This window comes from Amphibalanus amphitrite, unplaced genomic scaffold, assembly GCF_019059575.1.
Source record: "Amphibalanus amphitrite isolate SeventyFive unplaced genomic scaffold, NRLGWU_Aamphi_draft 000209F_arrow, whole genome shotgun sequence".
Classification (NCBI taxonomy): Eukaryota; Metazoa; Arthropoda; class Thecostraca; order Balanomorpha; family Balanidae; genus Amphibalanus; species Amphibalanus amphitrite.
The window spans coordinates 128,346-147,156 of record NW_024881704.1 but is presented as its reverse complement, the minus strand read 5'-3'; the positions used below and the strand labels follow the sequence as shown (position 1 = coordinate 147,156).

Here is an 18,811-nt window from a genome sequence, read left to right as displayed (position 1 = left end):
AACACGGGCTCTACGGGACGACGAATGTGTAGTCTTTTACGACTGCATCCGATGTGAAACGTGTGTCCTGAACGGTCCCCGCAGATCACTGAAAATTGTCGCCGTCACTGTCACGCAGGTCACTCCTCTCTTCCCAACACACCTAGCAAAACGCTCAATTTGGTATCATATTCTTTCCTTGTATTCTGCCCGCAGGTGTCCGCCCTCTGGCCGCTACGGTCAAAGATATACAGCTGTTTGATCACGAGTGTTCCTCTCTCCGTTAGCAGTCGCACCCCTTCACTGCACAGTACATCGGTCTGCAAGATCACGTACAAAAATGATAAAGTCTGCCCGCCGGCCGCCGATTGGGGCCGGCCGGGCAGCTCCGGTAGGGCGGGGACGCCGGGTCCCGCCTCGGCGCCGGCCGCTCGGCCCGACCGCAGCGCCCAGCCACAGACGCGGCGTCCCCGGCAGAGGCTACTCGCGCAGAACGGCGGCGGCCGCCGTACGGCGCCCCTGGCAGAGGCTACAAAACACGAACGAAGCAAACGGGCGGCGCGCGGCCGCCTGATCGCCGGCGGGCGGCCCGCCGAGAGCGCGGTCAGCCGCCTCCCGCGCGCGCGCGCAGTTTGTACTTGTTCCTGGTGAGACGCGGTGGCGCGCCGGCGGGCGGCGCGGGTCGGCTCGCGTCTGCCCTGAGATCCGCGGCCGGCGGCCAGCTCGCGCGCCAACCCGCGTCACGGCGCGCGCGCGTCCGCGCCCAAAACAAGTGCTGAACAGAACAGAAAACCGACGCCGCCGCCGGCCGACTGACGGCGGACCGGCGGCCGCGGCCAGGCCACGGCCGGCCGGGCCGCTCGCTCGCTCTACTTTCCGCTCACTCTCTCTCTGGGTGTGACTCGCTCACAGCGGGGCGGGCCTGGGCCCCGCTCAATCTGGGCAGCTGCTGGGCCGGTAGCCGCCCGGCCAGGAAAGAATACAACGTTTTCTCGGATAACTGGTCGGCAGCTGGGCCGGCGCCGACTGGCCGCCGACCGACCGACGTGGAAATATTAACACCTAAGCGCCGCGACGCTGAAATAGTTAGCTATCGCCTAGATTAGGAAGGGAAATAATAACGCTGAGTAATCAAGTTCTTCTACACCGCAAAAGCACGAAAATCAAACAGCACACACCACAGTTTCCCACTACGCCGCGGAATGATAACGCTAAAAACGTCGCCACCACACGCACACACACCAAAATGAGAGCAAAGAGGCAGCAGCGAACACCCCAAAAATTGCGTGTGCGCGCTCCAGCGTGACATCACCTGGCTGCTGACGTCAGAGCTCGCGTCTTTGGTGTGCGCCCGTCCGCGCGGAGCGGAGAGCCGACGGTGGCGCGCGGCGGCGGTCGCTGGCGCCGTGAGCAGTAGTGCCATCTACTGAGCGACATCACAATCAGAAGTGCCGCACCCGCCCGCGGCCGTTGGACCGCGGGCGGCGGGCTCAGTTGGGGGAGACGGGGGATCTGGCCGGCCGGCGCGGGGCGCCCGCCCGCCGAGGGAGCGCGCGCCCGCACACGCCGTCGCCTGCCAGTGTTACACGGCGGGGGCGGGACGGGCTGCTGCCGACAGCGACTAAGACAGAGGGGTGGGTGGGTGGGAGGGGGACCGGCGCGGCGCGGCGCGGCCGCGCGCTCCGCGCCGGCCCGGCACGCTGGCGGCCTAGTTGCCCCACCAGGTGTTGTCGGTGCCGCCGGCGGCGTGGGGCGGCGCAGCCGCGTACGCGCCGCCGTAGCCACTCATCTGCATCGGGTAGCCATACATGCCGCCCATCGGAGGCATGCCGTAGGCGGGGAAGGCGCCGCCGCCGCCGCCGGCCATCTTGCCCTGGTTGTAGCCCTGCGCGGCGCCCGCGCCGCCGCCGCCGCCTGTCTTGTTGTAGCCGCCGCTGCGGTTCTGTTGACGGTAGTCGCGACCGCCAAAACCGCCGCCGAACCTGAGACAGATACACGTGGAGTCAGTGGTGATAAACTAACGCGGCGACGGCAGCCGACCAGCGAAGGAAGCCGTGTGCCGTAATTTGCCAGTAAAAAGGAAAACAAAGGCGTCACTAAACTAGTCACACGATCGGGCAATACCATTACAGATGGAAGACCACGAATGAACTCTCCTATTGACAAAACAAGGTCACCAAACACAACACTCGACCTCGAAGTGACGACACAGCCCCAAGTGGCTTGCTGCTGCTCAGTCCTAGAGAACCAACATATTCCATTCATAAAATTCACTAAACCACCAATTCGCCCACATACCATCCCCACCCCACACTGCTCCAAACACCCTCTCCCTCTCTCATCCATTCCCTAAAGCCCTCACCTCTTGCCGCCGCGCCGTCCGTGGCCGGAGCTCTTGTGCACCTCCAGCGAGTAGTTCTCCAGCCAGTCGGGAACAGTCTGCTTGGTCTCGGTCAGCAGCTCCATCAGGTCACGCACCAGGTTGCGGTTGTTCTCGTTGAAGAAGCTGGTGGCCAAGCCGACGTTACCCATGCGTCCCGTGCGACCGATACGGTGCACGTACTCCTCAATATCGGACGGCATGTCAAAGTTGATCACGTGCTTCACGTGCGGGATGTCCAGGCCACGAGCCGCCACCTGGTGACAGGGGGGGGGGGGGGTCAGTCCGGCGGCACAGGGGGAGAGAGGTAGGGGTGAAGGAAGGGGAGGGCAGAGGGAGAGCGACGAGCAAAAACGAGAGTACATAGGGAGGGGTACATGGTGTCACGCCATGTGTTCAGTCCAATGTCACAAAGGCGTGCTAATGATTCAGAAAATAGGCCGCTTGAATTCGCGCTAAATTACCATTAATATGCAAGCGACTCTGCACGGCTGTTCATATAGCGAGGTTACATAACATTAGTCTTCCTAGCTACAAAAGTCACGAAAGCCATAGCAACACACCAATACAGACCATACTCAACATTATCTAATTACCACCTCCCATTCAAACAAAAGCGCCGTTACATCACGCAAAGCGGCAAAGCCTCGTAATCAATACCCCCACTAGGTCCACCAGTCACCACCCGGTACTGGCCGGTTCGTTCCGGTCTGCCCCCCCCCCCCCGCCCGCTCCCTCCCCTCCATCCGGTCAGGGGCGTCACTCACGGCGGTGGCCACCAGGATGGGGCAGCGGCCGTTGCGGAAGTTTTTCAGCGCCAGCTCTCGCTCGGCCTGCGAGCGGTCGCCGTGGATCGATGTGACCGGGTACCCGGCGTACCGGTACAGGTACTCCTCCAGATTGTCGGCGCCGCGCTTCGTCTCGACGAAAATCAGCGTCAGTGACTCGGCGGCTGTGGACGAGAGGGGAAGGCAGAGGTCAGGTCGAGTCAGAGGGCGGGGACAGATGTGGTGGGTCGAGTCGGGGAATTCAGCTAGTGCGGAGGGTAGAAGCGGTACGATACAGATCGGTATCAAAACAAGCATGCAATCTGCTGCACAGCACTGGAAATGCCAGCAGTGGCACATATCCAATCACAAGGGGCGGATAGAGCAGTCTCATATTGGGGTATCATACACCTTACCACTCTAAAACCTATTAATGTCACAACTGATAATCACATCACATTGCAAGCACCGTGGAAAAATTGATATATTATTAGCATCAATGGAAGTATGGGGAGCACTAAACATGGGGAGTGACATCACCCTGCTAAATACGCCACTGCGTCCAGCAGCTCCCCCTCGCCCCCCCCCCCCCCCCCCCGGAGAGGAGGGGAGCAGCGAACAGCCCCGCCCCGCCCCTCATACCGGATGGTTTGCTATCAGCGACCAGCCATCTGTCCGAACGACTGCCGTTACAATTCCGAGAGTCGCATGTGGCTGCGGCCCGCGGTCCCCCCCCCCCGCCTCTCAGTCCTAGCCGGCGCGGCGGTGTGGGGTGCGGTACGGCGGTCACCTCAGTCTGACTCGCCAGTCCGCGGGGTGTCAGTGTGTGGGGGAGACTCCGCGCGGCGTCAACATATCGAACTGCGCGGTCGGCAGCCGCGCGGCGCGACAAAAACAGCCAGCCATCGATAGAGCTTATGGAGGTGGAAGCTGTCTGTCAGAAGGGAGAACTGTGCTCGGTTGCTGCAAAGTGGTGTGAAGTCGAGTGGATTACACGTGTGTGCTCGTCTTCGCGGAACCTAACCGTCCCATCGGCATCATGTTTCCATCTCATCGGCGTTTGCTGCTCTGTGCGACATTCATCACACTGAGTCTGCTGCTACTGCTGCTGGCGACCCCTGACTGGTATCGACCGGTGCGTCCGATACAGCCGAGCCGACCGCCGGGAAGGAGTCCGAGCAGCATCGACAGGGACACAGGCAGGACAGTCGGCAGCAGAGGCGCAGAACGCGCCAGAGACGGTAAACAGGGTGCCCGACCCGCCGGCAGTCGGCCGACTGTCCGGCGCGGTAAGGGCAGCGCAGCAGCAGCAGGAGCCCCGTGTCCGTCGGGCCTGTTCACCACGATCAGCGCCCACGGTCGGCTCGGTAACAAGCTGTGTGAGTACGCCACCTTGTGGGCGCTGCAGCGGGACGACCCGCGCGCGCGGCCCGCCTGGATCCTGCCGGAGATGCAGCGGGCACTCTCACCACTGTTCGGCAAGCTACCGCTGCCGACACTGCCCCAGTCCTGCGTCAAAAACGAATCCCGCTTCTTGAAGGTAAAATACAGTAAATTCGAACAGATGGCGTCAACGAAGAGGCGCCGTCCAATACTCATCTCAGACTATCCATGTGATGCAAAGCGCTTCCACAAATACCGCGATACCATTCTGCGTCAGCTGACATTTCGCCACTCGGTCCACCAGGAGGCCCAGCGACGACTGCGGCAGTCTACTGCCGCCCTGTGTGGCGGACCGCCCCCGTGCACCTACATTGGCGTGCACGTGCGGCGGACAGACTACCGCACCGCCGTACGGCGTATGTACAAAGGCACGCTGGTGGGCGAGCGGTACCTGACGCGGGCGCTGCAGCTCTGCCGGCGGCGGTACCGACGGCCCGTCTTCGTCGTCTCCAGCGACGACCTGTCCTGGGTGCGGCGGCGACTGCGCGGGCCCGATATCGTGATCGCCGGCTCCGGCGGCGCGGGCTCGGCGGAGCGCGACCTGGCGTTGCTCGCCCAGTGCAACCACACGGTGATGACTCACGGCACGTATGGCTTCTGGGCGGCGTACCTGGCGCAGGGAGACGTGTTCGCGCCGACGGGCTTCGGCGCGCGTGACAGCTTCCTCAGCGCCGCCATGGGGCAGACGGACCTCAGTATCACCATGGTACCCGCCTTCTGAACGGAATCGCGGCGGCCTTCTAAACGGAGTCGCGACGGCATTCTGAAGGGAATCGCACGGACTTTGAGAGGACCGCGTCAGCCTAGGAGTTGATGTGGACTCAGGGTCTTGTTATAATAAGACGCACAAGTTTTGTAATCATGTGCGTTTTATGGTGTTTGTTGAAGTGGGTCGAACACTGATTTGTCGTCTTTAAAGTGAAGTGAAGGCGTGAAGGCGTTCCACAAGACGGCATCTACTTGTACGTGCTCACAGCACATTGAAGTATGGCCACAGCACGCAACAAAAAGGTGACAGACATCATTCATGGGAGCTCGGCTGATCGACTAAAGACGGGATATCTTCATCCTTTTTGTTCTATTGTGTTGCGAGATTACAACAATGAATGGACCATCCCAGCCAAATAAAACCGCAGTTTCCATACGAATCAATGTTTACCAGATCGGTGAGAGAATCCAACCGTGAGAATCAAGACAAACGAACAGCCTTCCTCTTTGAGACAAAGCGTCCCGTTATTCTCGCTTTAACTCGCGAGTTGCTGGGGGGGGGGGGCGTTAAACGCCCCCACTTTTTTTGCCGGGTCATAGCATAAAAACGGCGCGCCGCAGGCGCGCCAAATTTTGGGTACCTGTAGGAAATTGATTGAAGTTTATTGTTACAAAGTTTCAAAAAAATCGGTCGGAAATTTTTTGAGATATCGAGGTTTTAGTGACGTCATGATTTCTGAGTTTTCGACCAAAAATGGCATATGTCAAAATGGCATATGGTATTTGGCAGCAGGCCGAACCTCCGCAGTGTCCCCACGATCGAGGTGCGTTTCCGTGGCGAGACTCTACGCCCGGAACGGAGTGTGAGAAACCTCGGCGTGATATTCGACCCTACTCTGTCATGGGACGAACACGTGGCACATGTCGTGCGTAAGTGCTTCGGAATGTTGATTGCCCTCAGCCATATTCGGCATTACCTCCCTCAGAGGGTGATACCAACAGTTGTGCACGGTCTAGTACTTTCTCACGTTAGGTACTGTATAACTGTGTTCGGTAATTGTACTGGCAAAAATCATAGGCAACTCCAAAAGATTATTCACTTTTGCGCGAGAGTGGTTGCTGGGAGACGCAAATTTGACCATATTTCGGATATTTTGAAAGGTCCTGACTGGTTTACATCTACACAGCTGTCGGATTACCTCACACTTTCTCTAGTCCACCGAACACTCCGGTGGGGAGAACCGGCTCCACTTGCCTCACTTTTTATCAAAAGCTCGAATTTACGTATACGACAAACGCGACAGGACAACAGTTTTTACCTACCTCGCATCCGATCGGAGGCAGGTAGACGCCAGTTTGCGTACCGGGCACCGCAGCTTTACAACGGTTTGCCGGTGGAGCTGACTGCCCTCAAGCATGATGCCTTCAAAAAGAACTTGCGTCTTTACCTCAAGAGAGAGTACGAGTAGGTGCTGTTCCGGTATAGTTACCTATCGTCTGTGAGGCTTATTTACCGCTTGTGAAACTTGTAACTTGCGCTGTGATGTTTCTCTTTTTCTTTTATTATGCGTTTTATGTGTGTATGTGAATGCATGTACCTTTTTACCCACTTTTACTACTGTTCAGCGATTGTGACACTGGACTGAGAATAGCCACGGCTCCTGTGGATGGTCCAAAGACGTTCAATAAATAAATAAATAAATAAATAAATATGTTCAAAAAAGCATATAAAATCACAGAATAGACATACAGACATGCCGTAAACGCCATTAGACTGCCAATACCATGAACAATCAAATGGCTATCTTCGATTATTGATTATCGTTCCGCATTTTCCAAAATCGTGAACTGAATCTTGGCAATTTCTCGTGACTACTTCACGACCATGATAGATGCATTTCTTAAATTGAACTTTTTGAGCCAAACACGTACACATATGATAAAATAAATGTCACCATCGTGTTCTACGCCCCAAATTACACATAAAACATGTGTCACAGGCTGCGAATATCAGTTTTGATTTTCGGTGATATGTGCCTACCCGGTTGACCTGACCTTGACCCTGACCTATGCTTGACTGACCCCTACATGGAGCTGACACTCCTGTAGACCTTATATGATGGATTGTGCACCGTTTTGACAGAGTTTATGACGAGAGGCGCCCATTGCGAAGTCCTGAAGTCCACGCTACTGAAAGCCCGATTTCAGGTGTTTGACCTGACCTTAACCCGACCTGTGGCCTCAAAATTCAACTTTAAAGTACTCATCTGAAGCGTCTCGTCGCGTTCTTTCGTTTGCCGCCTCGTGCGTTTCGCTGCGCCTATTGGTTCTCGAGTTATCGGCTGGGGGCGTTTAACGCCCCCCCCCCCCCAGCAAACGGTGGGTGGCGAAATACCCCAGCAACTGCCGGGTTAACGCCGCCCATCGAACTCGTGCACAATGCCAACTGCTAACTTAACTCCCGTTCCATCCAAATAACATAGGCTACCCGACACCGGCCCAGGTTCGCCCAAACAAACATAGCTGCGCGGGTAGGCGTACCACACCTCGTCTGAAGCTTCATCCAACTAGCCTGACCTACCAGACACCGTTTCCGACTTATCCAACCCACCAACAGTCCACACACTGCCGACTTCAATCCATGGAACACTACCTATTTGACCCGTGCTCTCACGTCCCAACCCAGACTCCCCTACCAACCCACCATTCTGGACACTCCTGGACAACCCGTCCTTCCATCCCAACAACACTACTCCGCCCGCGTCCCCTGGATCACCCGTTACTCCCATGCACACCTAACCCTTCCCACTACCCGGCCTCCCTCCAGACAGCCCCTCCGACCCACCGTTCTGGTCATCCCCTGGTCACCCTGAGCCCCACCCATCCCCATACCTCTCCCCATGACCCCCCGTTTTCAGCAGTCACACCCTCCCCTTCCCCTACCTCTCCCTCCAACCCACCGTTTTCAGCAGTGACGCCCACCCCTCCGGGCCCTCCTCCTACCACTCCCTCCAACCCACCGTTCTCGGCAGTGACACCCTCCTTGTTCTGCGTGGCCTGCAGCAGGTCCAGCAGGAACGACTTCTTCTGGTCATCCTCCACCCAGACGATCTCCTGGGTGATGTTCTCGGAAGTCGAGCCGACGCGACCCACCGCCAAGAAGATGTAGTCGTTTAAAAAGTCCTGGGCCAGACGCTGTGAGGGGGAGGAGAGGGTTAGAGGGAGGCTGGACAGCTGTCGAAGAACATTGGGACATTGGTTTTGTCGGTGGGAAGTCCGTGGACTCCATCGCTGGGGTGGGACGGACAGTTTGTTGGTAACACTATCCCACATCACACAGGTCCCGGCTGCCAAATCCTATTCCCCTGGCTATAAATCTCCCATCAACGTCATCATATTTCCCCAGACTATCGGTGTCGCACCTGATGACGTACATCTCTGCATTGCGCCACTGCAGTGGTGCAATGCAGTGCAAAAATTATTCGAGCCAGTGCACTGGCTCGAATAATTTTTAAACTCACACGCCATAAAATCCATGGCGACAAGTCTTTTATAACACCGCCCGGTACGCACCATCAAATCCGAGAAAACTGGTCTAATCTCTTTCCTGCAGCTAAGGCAGAACGATGGTCGAAAGAGACTTCATTCAGCTCAACCGTGATACACGTAGCCGTGCAACGTTCCTTTACCAGCAAAATAAGTAAATAACAGCACACCTTTTATGTGGATAGCTGTACTGGTCTATTGGTGTCATGCCTATTATACAGGCGATGCCCGTTGGCAAGACAACGGATCTCGGCAAATGGCAAAATGGCAAACGCGTTAGCAGAGCAAACATGGCTGAATGGGTGATCGATTATTTGACATATGATACCCGATGACACGAGCACAAAGCGTGCGACGAGGCCGCCACCTAGCGTCAGGCACTAAAGCACGGCGAACCCAGGTACTCGGCCGATCACTAACGGCATGGGGTGCTGGGGTCCGTGCAAGTACGATAGATAGCTGGGCCCTGGGGCCACTTGGGAGAGGTGGTACACCAGAAACAGGAGGGGGTGCGGTCACCGAGCAGACGAGAGGGCGTCAAACAAATAATGCAAAGGGGAGTTCTTCTGAGACAGTCATACAAAATATAAATAGAGGCACATTTAATGTAGACTTATCAAGTCTGAATGATCGGCATACACCGCCAACTACCATTCCAGTCTAACGATCGATGTGAGCCTGAAACGACTGTGCCTGCCAGAGCTCGAACGACCCATGAACGGACCTCCCTCCCTGCCCCCGGGCCGCTGACGCTGGGAGGGTATTTATAGGTTGACGACAGCCGGCCCGCTCGGCAGGCCAGCTATAAACGGCGACCGACCGGGCGGCCGACCGCCGTCCTCTCACGGGCCCAATCTGATAAAATGCCGTACTATTCTATTCACGGCATTTGGCAACATTTACAATATCAGTGCTGACAAACGGTTATCCGAGTTAACGAAATGATTAATTCTTTGGACCGTCAACATACGATAGCATGAAATGCGTGAAAACCATTTTGCATTTGATGGCAGTTTTCTGCAGCTGAACTTAAGCCAGTCATTCCACGGCGTTTATACGATTGAGCCATGGTGCCTACAGACTGGCAGAGCCCCGACCTACCCGACCCACGGCCCGGGGGACACCCGAGTGTGGCGCAACAACCGGGCCAGAGTTTTGAGACTGGCGGGTACACGGCAGCAGTGGCAGGGGCCGGCATAACGGGCGAGCGACACCAGGCGCCCATAACACCGACACCACAGTCACCACTGCTCATGGTACTGAGAATCTACGTCACTGCACCTCATGGCCGCTCCGTTCGGCCGTTCAGCAGTAGCCGTACATAACCCCGAAACGTACTCTGAGCCGGTACCTACTCGACGAATCAGCTATCATACAGCGAACTTCCGCGCTACAGAGCGATTGAGAGCGCCGAGAAAGTATCGAAGGCGGAAGATAGCCAGTGGATATGAATTTCCAAGGGGACGTCACCAGTGTATCTGGATCTTACCTGAATCTCCTTAGGGACTATGACCAGTGGATCCAGATCTTACATGGATTTCCTATGGGAGCCTGGCTAATGGATTTGGATCTTACCTGGATCTCCTTGGGGAAGGTGGCCGAGAACATCATGGTGTGCCGGTCCTTGGTTGGCGGCATCGTGTCCTGCTCCACGATCCGACGGATCTGCGGCTCAAAGCCCATGTCCAACATCCTGGCAACAAACGGCAGAGGCGGGTTAGCAGCTGGCCAGCGATCATCGTCAGCTGCATAAGTATGGGGAAAATCGACAATGACGCAATCAAAACAACATTAAATCCGTGAACTTATTCTCATTCACTACTTGATTAAATCGACAATGATGCAATCAAAAACATATTAAATCAGTGAACTTTGTCTCATTCACCACTCGATTCAAAGTTTCGGCAATCAAAGCCGCTCTCCACCTCTGAAATATACCGCCGGCATTACATCACTCTTTATCTTTTCCCAGTTTACGACACTGCCACGGGCGGAGTTGTGGGAGCGCTCGCACCTGCCGGACCCCTCCCTCCCCTCCCAGCCCTCTCCACCACCCACCTGTCTGCCTCGTCGAGCACCAGGTAGCGGCAGTTCTCGAGGCCGACCTTGCCCCGCTCCAGCATGTCCACGAGTCGGCCGGGGGTGGCCACCAGAAGGTGGCAGCCGCGGTCCAGGTCGCGCATCTGACCGCCCACGTCTGCGCCGCCGTACACCACGCATGGCCGCACGTGCGAGCGGTACGAGAACTTGCGCGCCTCGTTGTAGATCTGGGTGGCCAGCTCGCGGGTCGGAGCCAGCACCAGGGCCAGCGGGAACTGCTTCTTACGGCCGCCCATCGGACGCTGAAAGGGGAGACGGGAGGTACGGTGAGATGTGCAGACATCGGTACGCGATAAGCAGTAGCAACAAAAGGCGTCATGCGGGAACACTACGACGTAAGTTTCAGTAGTAAGAACTATGCATTCACAAAACTAGCTGGCTATTGCCAACCATTCATCGGTCTTTATCACCTACCTTAGACTCATCACCAGACCTGCAAACCATCCCCTGTCTTCCCTACTTTCTCACCTCCCCACACATCTAAGGTTGTTTTACTCCTAAGTTCCCACCCCAGCCTGGTCCAAGCCCCTCGCCTCTCATAGTCATCGCATCCCCTCCCGGTGACCCACCTTGACATCGGGCGGCGGCGCGTTGCCCTGCGGCCCGTTCATGAAGATCTGGTTCAGCAGCGGAACCAGGAACGCGGCCGTCTTGCCCGAACCCGTCTGGGCGCAGGCCATCAGGTCGCGAGACTTGAGGATGATCGGGAACGCATACTTCTGTACGGGAGTGGGTGTCGTATACTTGGCCAGCTCGATGTTCTCGATGATGATGGGCGTCAAGTCGAGCTCCTTGAACGAGTTGATGCACTCGGGTACGTCGTTACCGGTGGCATCCACCGGAATATCGTCGTACTTGTCAAAGTTGATGCCGGTGCTCGCCTGGAAAGAAAGTCAGCGGTAAGAAGGGCTGGTGAGAAGGGCTGGTGAGACAGGGTGTGTGAGCGACTTGGTGTGAGGTGCGGCGGGATTGGAGGGGGTTATCACATTCCCGAGGGTGAGATTACAGTGAGAATCGGTCGTCAGTGACCACAGCGCCCGCGCTGTCAGCGAGGTACGCCCAGTACAATCCACAATCTGACCGCGACACCGCCACAGGGGAGCCACAGTCGCGAAAGATGTACGACATTTATATACGTGACGAATGAGCGAAATGACTGGTTCAAGACACTGAGCTGGCCTTCAGGAGTAGCCTGGGCCCTGGAGGCGCTAAGATAAGGCAATCACATATAGCAAAACATCTTGCTTCATTGACTGCTCAGAGTCACAAATGTTCGCCGTTGTTTAATGGCAGCGTCTGCTCAACGAACCCAAACGTTACATAAAAGTAATTAATTCGCACATTTTAGACCGGTTTATGATACCAAGGCGAAAAGAGCTTGTGGTTACCAATTCTGCCGTACAAAGGCAAAAACCATTATGTCGGGTCAAAGGCCATTGCCTCAGGTCAGAGGTCACCCGAACATAATGGGTTTTGCCTTTATACGGCAGAATTATACGCCACTCTATAAATCCACACAAACACACGTAAAGTACACAAGTGAAAAAGAAACCATAAGCAGCCGGGAGGCGCCGGTCGGCGGCAGCTGCTCACGTTTTTGAAGAGCTCCTCCTCGACGCGGGCGTCGCGGTGCAGCGGCACCGTCCAGTCGGCCTCGTTGGGCTCCTTCCAGCGGTCGTTCATGCGCAGGTCCTCCTCACGCTCGCCCCAGCGCACCACGCCGCTGGCGCTGGGGAGAAAGAGAGGTCAGAGGTCATCAGAGGTCATTAGAGGTTAATAGAGGTCATTTGAGTTCAGTAGAGGTCAACTAACGTTCTCCCAAGCGCACCACGCCGCTGGCACTGGGGAGATAGGTCAGCAAAGGTAAACTAAAGCTCGCCCCAGCGCACCACCCACGGCACTGGGAAGGCAGAGGTCCATACTGAGGTCAACTAACGCTCAACTAAGCGGGACACGCCACTCGTCCCGCAACCAACCATCAGCCACAGTTCAACAGAAGTCTTAAGTTATAGAACGGGGATGTAGCAGGCCAATTACACAGATCAACAGGTCAAAAGGTCGAATTCCGATTACCCAACGGGCCGTTTCGCTGACGAAACAACAGAACTAACCATATGACATCCGTTTGTGAAGCGCTTCCGAATAGCCAGACATTACGATTTACGACTAAAAACGGACTGTGACTGTGAACAATGTGTCAACACAGCGTTTATCCGGTTTGTTCAGTCGGTTTGGCGACAAAATAACATCATTTGCCTTACTAAAAACACTTGACCATTCAAACACAACGTAAACAATGGGAATCCCCGAGTCTCATTAACTAACGGTGATGATACAAATGAATAGAAGCAAAGCTTAGTGATTTCTTACTGTATGCATACTTTCTTGATTGAAGGAAGAATCCCTGGACCCAGCTAATCAATCACACTCGCAAAGCGGTAGAAGCAAAGCTGAGTAATTTCTTGCTGTATCAATATTTTCTTGATTGAGGGAAGAATCCCTAGACCCCGCTAACTAATTAAAGTGCCTCCACTCCATTCGCTACAGTGGAGGCTTCACCAGCTTTACATACATCAAACCCGCGATGACACACAATATCCTCTCACTATCCCATTAAGCACTTAAGCCACTCGGCTCCGATCCTCCCCAGTCACCGCCGACCGTCAAAGGCAGACACTTGTGGCCAAGTCGCACCGTGCGACCCCTTCTGCACACGATTAGCGGCCCGGAGAAGCCCACCAACAGCGGCGCTAACTGACTCACGTCAGCTCGGCTCGAACCGTGCCTAACTCCGGGGGTGATCCCACCCCGGACCCCGTGAACCCCGGCGGGGGTCGGGGTGAAACGGTGGGGTGCCCGCCCGGGCTGATCGGGTGGCGCCTACAATCGGTGAGGTATATTGGTAAGAGCACTGCAATGGGAAGGGAGTGAGGGACAGAAGCATGGGATGAGAGGAAAGTGGGAGGGAGGGAGAAAGGGAGATACAGAGGGTAGAGAGGGAAGAGTAGGACGGAGGGGAGAAGGGAAAAGGAATGATGGAGAAGGAATGGAAAGTGAGAAAGGAAGGGTGAGAAGAAGACGGGGAATAAAGAAAAAGAGGTGAGAGAGACAGGGTGGGAGAGGGAGCCAGACCAGCTCATGCACCAAGAGCCTGGACTCGTCAGAGACGGTGACCGACTCACCCCGACCGGCTGTTGTTGTTGCGGCCATAGCTGTTCCAGTTGTTGGAGCCGCCGCGGCGGTCCCCGAAGCCGAAGTCGCCGGCGCGATCGAAGCGGCCGCCACGACCAGCGAACCTGCCGACCACACGGAGTCAGCGGTTTCCACGATACTATCGGAATTAGGTGTGCGACGAAACAGTCACGCGCGCGATCAGGAATCGTGCTGTGTTCTGAACAATTCGGCGAAATGAGATCATTTTGGATTGGCAGCCGATGGAGATGAAATTTTCGGTTGCGATCAGGCAATCAGATAAAAATAGAATGCTTTCCGTGATCTGTCCGATTTGGTCTCGGTAATTTAATATACGTTACTATCGATTGAATAGGCATGGTGGACTATTTATACATTATCCTACAACACCGTAAAAGCAAAAACAACAGAATAAAAAATAGTATCTAGAGAATATTCCAGTTCACACTCAAGCACAAGCAGCATGCTCCTCCTCATACCAATGACATCAACTTCTTTTGATCATATGTCAATAAATGGCAAAATATGTAGTGCCATTTAAAAATGTCAAACTTATTAAGCCATGGTAGAACAGCAACATTTATGTATCATGCCTAATGTCTGTGAATACAACACAGCTATACACAATACACATCTATGTAGCTGTTCAGCGTCTGACAAATATGACAAGCAGAGAAAACCATCACAGAAAATGCACATTGAATGTGGGATACAAGAGAAGGCAAATGTAGCTTCAAGATCGAGTGAACAGAACATTAGAATAAGTAGACTGAGACTACCACAATTGATGATAGCATGCTATGAGAAAACATGGCATGCTCTGATTTTTGTATCTTTGCTCATTTGCAATTCAAACAAAACCACCGGTCTGCATTGCTATATCTCAGCAACAGTTTGGACTTGCATCTAACATCAATGTGCATTTTCTTTGCATTCGGACCACCCCAGGTGGTTTGGGTACCAAGCAGGATGAAGGTGGAGGTACAGCAGCTCGGGACAGGCCAAGACCGAGGGGCGTGCGTGGCCGACCTGACGTCGGACCGAGAGCAAATAGAGAGAGAAAGGACGCCGACAACCCTACACGGAGCTCTGCGGGCGGCGAGCGCCGGACGCCGGCGGGGGCGGCGGCGGCGACGGGGCGCCTTCCGCCGCCGCCGGCCGCCCCGCCGCCGTCCGCGCGCGCCGCCCTCGCGAGCGAGAGAGGACCAGCTACAGACAGAGCGGACGTGTGTCGAGCACATGCAGTGCCGACGTGCCGAGCGCACAGGCCAGGCACAACCGCGCGCCCCGGGCCGCGACTCCGGCCCGGGCGCCACCAATTTCGTCGGCTGCGGCGAACGGGATGAGAGGCTGCCTCGGTGTTTAGGAGGGCTCACGCCACGCCATCTCGGCACCCGCGGGCCGGCCGCGGAGGGCGCGCGCCCGCCCGCGGCCGGCCCCGAAATCGTCACACCCGGCGCCGCGCGCAGACCCGTTGGCAGGTCGGTCGAAGCCGTAGCCGGGACGTCGGTCGCGGTCGACGCGGTTGCAGTCGCCGTACCCGCCGCGCTGCTGGAAGCCGCGGTCGAAGTTGGGCGGCATCGGCGGCGGCGGGCCGCGCGGGTCGAACGCGCCGAAGCCGGGCCGGCCGGCGGCGGCGCCCCGCGTGTAGCCGCCACCCACCGGCAGGCCGGCCACTGTGGAGAGCACACGTACACCGTCACACTCAGGAGAACATACTGGTGCAGTCAGTCGTGGTCTCATGAGGTACTCAAGTACTCAATACACATAGCATAGGGCACTGTATGCTGTGCAATGCATACTGGTCTCACAATCACCACAATATTACAGGAAATGAGAAGGGCTACAATGATATTCCAAGTCCAATGTCCATGCAAAAAATACTCCACAAAGGGCACATAACTGGTTGTACAATGCAATGTGACAATGGTTTAAATACTATTGTGATGTAAAAAGTAAACCTACTGGAGAAAAGTTGGTTGAAAAGGCTGTATAGCAGTTTTGGCAGCTGCACGGTGCTCACTACTAGAACAAGTTTAAGGAGAGAAACAATAAGAATGTCTATCTCTAACTGAACCAGTGTGCAGTTGGAATAGGCAGAGCTAATAACCTGTGTTGAAGCACCTACCTATATCTTTCTAAAAATACTCCTTGGCATCTAATGACAACAAATTGTGTCTTAATATGACATTGAGCAGCCTCTATCAATATTTCCACATAGGGCCACATCCCTGCCATTTTAATATAAAGAATTCACTATAAAATGCCTCCAATAGTTTGGATAGTCATGGAAAATATACCAAATTTCCTAATTAGGTAACTATAGTACCTACCATCAAAGTTTATAGTTAAAATCAATTGAACAATTGAAACTAATAATGTTTAAGTTAATAATTGAATTATTTTTAGCAAAAACTATGAGCCATTTAAACAGATCTTTTGCAAAACATAAATACACTCGTGTATATTTGGGATCTTATCAGATGGATCTTGACCATATTTTGCATGGGAACACCCAGCAATCAGCATAGGCAGTTGAACAGCAGTAAAATTTCAAGATAATGCAAAAATAATGCCATAGGTACAGCTGCTGAACTACTCAAAGTTAACTCAAAACATTTAATAAAAATTGCTAAGGATAGATTCACTCTGCTTCAGCCAACTCACCTCTAAAATTGTTAAATGCTTGATTTCCAGTCCGATCAAACTGATCCATCCGAGGATGAGGTGGAGCGACATATCGCTGAGCTGCCTGAGGGGGTGGAAAGCCTCCACGAAGGTCCAAGCCTGCAAACTGAAAGGCAGGATCAAAACTCATTGATATATTAACCTGAAAAGGACCTATGTTACATATTTTCAATCCATTCCAGTGACAAGTCACAAAGGCGACAAAACATGCGCACTTTGAAATCTCTTACCTGCTGCTCAAGTCCAATGCCATTCTGGTTAGGTATGCTATTCATGATTCTGGCTGATTCAGTTTGATTACACCAAACTGGATCAAGCTCTAAATACTTCAGAAGTTCCAGTATTTGCGTATTTCTACGCAGAACTTCTACGTCGTAGCGGTGTTTTTGTCGACGTGAGCGGCTTGCTAATCACCAAAGATTTCCTTAGAAAAAGAGGTTTAATAGATTCTTTGTACGTCTATTGCATAAATAACAAAATAAAATAGGCAGTATCTGGAGCATCAAGCGATATTAAGCTTAGATAGAAATAATAAGTTTAAATTTTTGCAGCGCTGCCGGATGGAATATTTTCCGCTGGTGGGCGTTATCTGCTGGACGAGTGCCAATAAGAGCCGCCAGATTTCAAGCTCATCAAAACACAGCGCCGTTGCTGAACATTGGATTGATTGTCTCTGCGCGTTGCCGACTGACTACTGAGTATTCAGATTAGAGGTGCATGTTCCACATACTCTCTGAGGGGCAGGGGTGAACAATTGTACCGAGTTGACTCGTTGAGGTAGCACGAGTCTTCCCAATTTCACGCCGGCTGCGCCGGCTTGGCTTTGGAGCCGCACCAGACGGCGAAGGTCAATGTCACCGCTAGGGCGGCGGCGGATTTGTTGCGCCCGTGCAACCCAAACTCGGCATATTTCTCCACCCCTGCTGAGGGCACTGACGGATCCAGGAGGGGGATTTGGATTGGGGCATATTTTCATTAGGTATACACGCGGGAATGGAGGCACGCGGGGGCTGAGCCTTTCGAATTTTTCGGCCAGGAATATACAGTATTCGATTCTGGTAGTGTTTTCAATTTCAAGCCCCCCCCCCCACTCCAGCCCAAGGCATCCAAACCTACCAGCTCTTCTCGGAACGAAAACCGAGATAATAAAACTGGAGATTAAATGCCTACAAACATCAAGCGTTCACTTTTCCACACACTGACAACGGGTTAATTAAGCTATAAATCGGGTTCAAGATGAGACGTGACCCGTGCGCCACCCTCTGCCGTCTGCGTCCGGCAGTGCAGATCATATGTATTATTAGCGTGAATGCCTATAGCTGATTCAGAACACAGACCCAGTGAGGCACGGAAGCCTGTGACCAAGCCGGGCTAAGCTCTTCTTATGATTTTTAGCAGGCATGGGAAGGGCTCGTATGGTCTTCGAGGCCGGTCCATGAACTTCAGGAAAAATCTAGAGAGATTGTGATATTAATTCCATGCATATTTTTGCAATGCCATTATCATTACACACAAACTCCGCCTCGAGGTGAAAGGGAGCGAGCAGCAATGGCCAGCCGGCAACTGCAGCCTCCGACTCCGCCTCCGGGCTCTGTTGGAGCGCCTCTCAGATGCTGGTGCTGCGTCGTCAGGGACAGGTGTGTGTGTGTGGGGGGGGGGGAGGGGTTCACAGGCTGGCTAAGAGCCTTTGAGACCGGTTTGGGTCCTTAGAGAGACCGTGATGGAATTTCTAGAGTCAGCGTGGAGCTTTCAGTAAGCCTTCTTGGCCCTTATAGTGGTTTGCAAATAGCCCTCAGGGACGGCCTGTGGGACCTTTAGACACCGAGGCACGGAGTCCAACGGAGATTGTCTTGGGTCTCTCAGAGACCAACGTGGAGCCCTCGGAAATCGGCATTGGACCTACATGAGCCGGCGTACAGGGTTCGCAGAAGTAGGGATGTGCCTCCTCGGACGCTTGCATTAGACCTTCATTGGCGGCCTGACGCAGCCCTTATAGGGACCTGCGAGA

General features: G+C 54.4%; 1 protein-coding gene across 2 annotated transcripts; it reads right to left on the bottom strand.

Moving 5' to 3' along the window:
• Positions 1–158: 158 nt before the first annotated feature.
• LOC122385118 (ATP-dependent RNA helicase DDX3X-like) lies at positions 159–17,366 on the bottom strand. 2 transcript variants are annotated; one of them, XM_043373122.1, is made up of 12 exons: positions 17,034–17,366; positions 16,783–16,909; positions 15,656–15,791; positions 14,106–14,219; positions 12,517–12,652; positions 11,493–11,804; positions 10,882–11,165; positions 10,399–10,516; positions 8,298–8,472; positions 3,127–3,311; positions 2,342–2,616; positions 159–1,961 (listed from the first exon to the last, which is right to left on the bottom strand). In XM_043373122.1, exons 1-12 carry the CDS (start codon positions 17,076–17,078, stop codon positions 1,688–1,690), a joined length of 2,181 nt encoding a protein of 726 aa, XP_043229057.1. In that variant the 5' UTR covers positions 17,079–17,366; the 3' UTR covers positions 159–1,687. The 2 variants fall into 2 exon arrangements, with proteins under 2 accessions (XP_043229057.1, XP_043229056.1); XM_043373121.1 differs by having other exon boundaries at positions 15,587–15,791; positions 17,034–17,344.
• Between the last annotated feature and the right edge of the window lie 1,445 nt (positions 17,367–18,811).

Excerpts from the sequence above, each read along its gene's own strand:
- LOC122385118 (XM_043373121.1), bottom strand. The coding sequence starts at position 17,078 with ATGAATAGCATACCTAACCAGAATGGCATTGGACTTGAGCAGCAG. Across the intron at positions 8,473-10,398 it reads CCTTCCCCAAGGAGATCCAG|CGTCTGGCCCAGGACTTTTT; the intron begins GTAAGATCCAAA and ends TCCCCCTCACAG. Across the intron at positions 2,617-3,126 it reads CCATCCTGGTGGCCACCGCC|GTGGCGGCTCGTGGCCTGGA; the intron begins GTGAGTGACGCC and ends CCCTGTCACCAG.